Source organism: Parus major, chromosome 14 (assembly GCF_001522545.3).
Source record: "Parus major isolate Abel chromosome 14, Parus_major1.1, whole genome shotgun sequence".
In the NCBI taxonomy this organism is placed as follows: Eukaryota; Metazoa; Chordata; class Aves; order Passeriformes; family Paridae; genus Parus; species Parus major.
In genome coordinates, this window is record NC_031783.1 from 14,100,261 (window position 1) to 14,102,474 (window position 2,214).

The 2,214-nt window shown below is 48.9% G+C and overlaps 1 protein-coding gene across 1 annotated transcript in view; it reads right to left on the reverse strand.

Moving 5' to 3' along the window:
• Positions 1 to 1,254, reverse strand: part of B9D1 (B9 domain containing 1) — a 4,117-nt gene extending 2,863 nt beyond the window's left edge. The window contains exons 1-2 of the mRNA XM_015642345.1: positions 1,179 to 1,254; positions 482 to 550 (exon numbers count right to left, since the gene is read on the reverse strand). Of these exons, the coding sequence (XP_015497831.1) occupies positions 482 to 550; positions 1,179 to 1,235 (126 nt within the window). The 5' untranslated portion in view covers positions 1,236 to 1,254. The remainder of the gene's footprint in view (positions 1 to 481; positions 551 to 1,178) is intronic.
• Between the last annotated feature and the right edge of the window lie 960 nt (positions 1,255 to 2,214).

Genomic DNA, 2,214 nt, shown 5'->3' on the forward strand with positions numbered 1-2,214 from the left:
TATTATATTATATTATATTATATTATATTATATTATATTATATTTACTTTTATATTTAATACCTTAATACAATTTTTATGTATTATATATAATTGATATATACTATATATATTATATACATTATATACATTATATAATATAATATACTAATTATATTTATCTTTGTATTTAATAACTTAATACAATTTTTATGTATTATATGATTTATATATACTATATATTATATTACAATATAATTTATATATTTCATAATTTAATATAATTATAATAATAATACTTTTCAAGAGCCTAAACTTTATTTCTCACACTAAAATCTATGATTTACACAGGGATTCGGGCATTAACCATAAAATGCTGATAAATGACACTATATAAAAAGCAGTTAAAAATGATTACAAACTACTCTATATTATTATATTGATATATTATATCAAAATAATTCAATTTCAGCAGGGGGACAGGGTGGGGCCAGGGGCTGTACCGCTGTGGGGACCCAGTCCTGGCCGTAGACGAAGGAGAACTTGCAGTAGAGATCATCAAATCCCGGGAACTGCGGGAGAGAGAGACAGAGACTCAGCGGGAATTCCCTGGGAACAGCTGGGGGTGAGGATCTGCCCGAGACAGGGAGATGAGGGCAGCCTGTGCTGAGAGACCAGGACAGGCTGGGATGGCTTTGGGGATGGGATGGGTTTGGGGATGAGGCTGGGACGGGTTTGGGTTTGGGATGGGTTTGGGGCTGGGATGAGTTTGGGGATGGGATGGGTTTGGGGCTGGGATGAGTTTGGGGCTGAGATGGGTTTGGGTTTGGGACTGGGATGGGTTTGGGGATGAGGCTGGGATGGGTTTGGGGATGAGGCTGGGATGTGTTTGGAACTGGGATAGGTTTGGGACTGAGACCGGGATCGGTTTGGGTTTGGGATGGGTTTGGGACTGAGACCGGGATCGGTTTGGGTTTGGGATGGGTTTGGGACTGAGACCGGGATCAGTCTGGGGCTGGGATGAGTTTGGGGCTGGGATGTTGCGGTCGGCCAGGCTCGGCCGGGGTGGGGGGGGACGGGGACGGACAGATTCTCATCCCGCGCGGACGCACGCAGCACCGAGACCGAGCCAGAACGATCCCCCCCATCCCTCCGTGTTGTCCCGGTGTGTTTCCCGTGGTGTTCCCGGCCCTCCCGCACCTCCCCGCTCTCGATCTCGCCGCTCACGGCCAGCAGGAACACGCTGGGCGCCGCCATGGCGGGCACGCCGGTTGCCCTGGCGACGGACGGGGTGGCGCAGCGATCAAACTTCCCCGGCGCCGCGCTTCGCTTCTTTTCGCGGGACTCCCGATCCGCAAAATCGCCCCCAAATCACCCCAAAATCGCTCCAAAATCGCCCCCAAAACGCTCAAAATCGCCCAAAACGCGGCCACCCCACCCAAGGCACCCCAGGCAGATCCTACCCGCTCCCCTCAGCACGCCCGGCGCTGCCCCACTATCCTCGCACCGCCACGTGTCCAGAACTTTAATTATTGTTATTATTATTATTATTTCATAGATAAAAGCAACAGCAAGCCGGGACTCGGCCTGCCCAGGGGATGAGCACGGCCCCAAGGCTGCCAGACGGAGGGACAAGGCCCTGAGGGGTGCTCAGGGCGGGGTTGTTGGGGTGTTCGGGCAGGGAAGGAGCTGGAAGGGATCCCAGGATGGGATTCCAGCTCGGGATATTCCCGATCCTGCCATTCCTTGTGTGGAGCCCATGGCCGCTAGATGATGCTGCCGGCAAGGGCCAGAGCAGGAGGAGTTAGCAGGGAGAAAGAGGGAAATGCTGGATTTTGTGCTCTTTGGAAGCTCAGCCCCACTGATGAGGAGAGGGGCTCTCCTCACCCTCAGCGCGGCGATTTTTAATTCTGAATATCAGGAGATATCCATGAGATATCCATGAGATATCCAGGAGATATCCAGGATATATCCAGGAGATATCCATGAGATAGATATCCAGGATATATCCAGGAGATATCCATGAAATATCCAGGATATATCCAGGAGATATCCAGCAGATATCCAGCAGATATCCATGAGATATCCAGGAGATATCCAGGATATATCCAGCAGATATCCAGCAGATATCCATGAGATATCCAGGAGATATCCAGGAGATATCCAGCAGATATCCAGAAGATATCCATGAGATATCCAGGAGATGATATCCAGGATATATCCAGGAGACATCCAG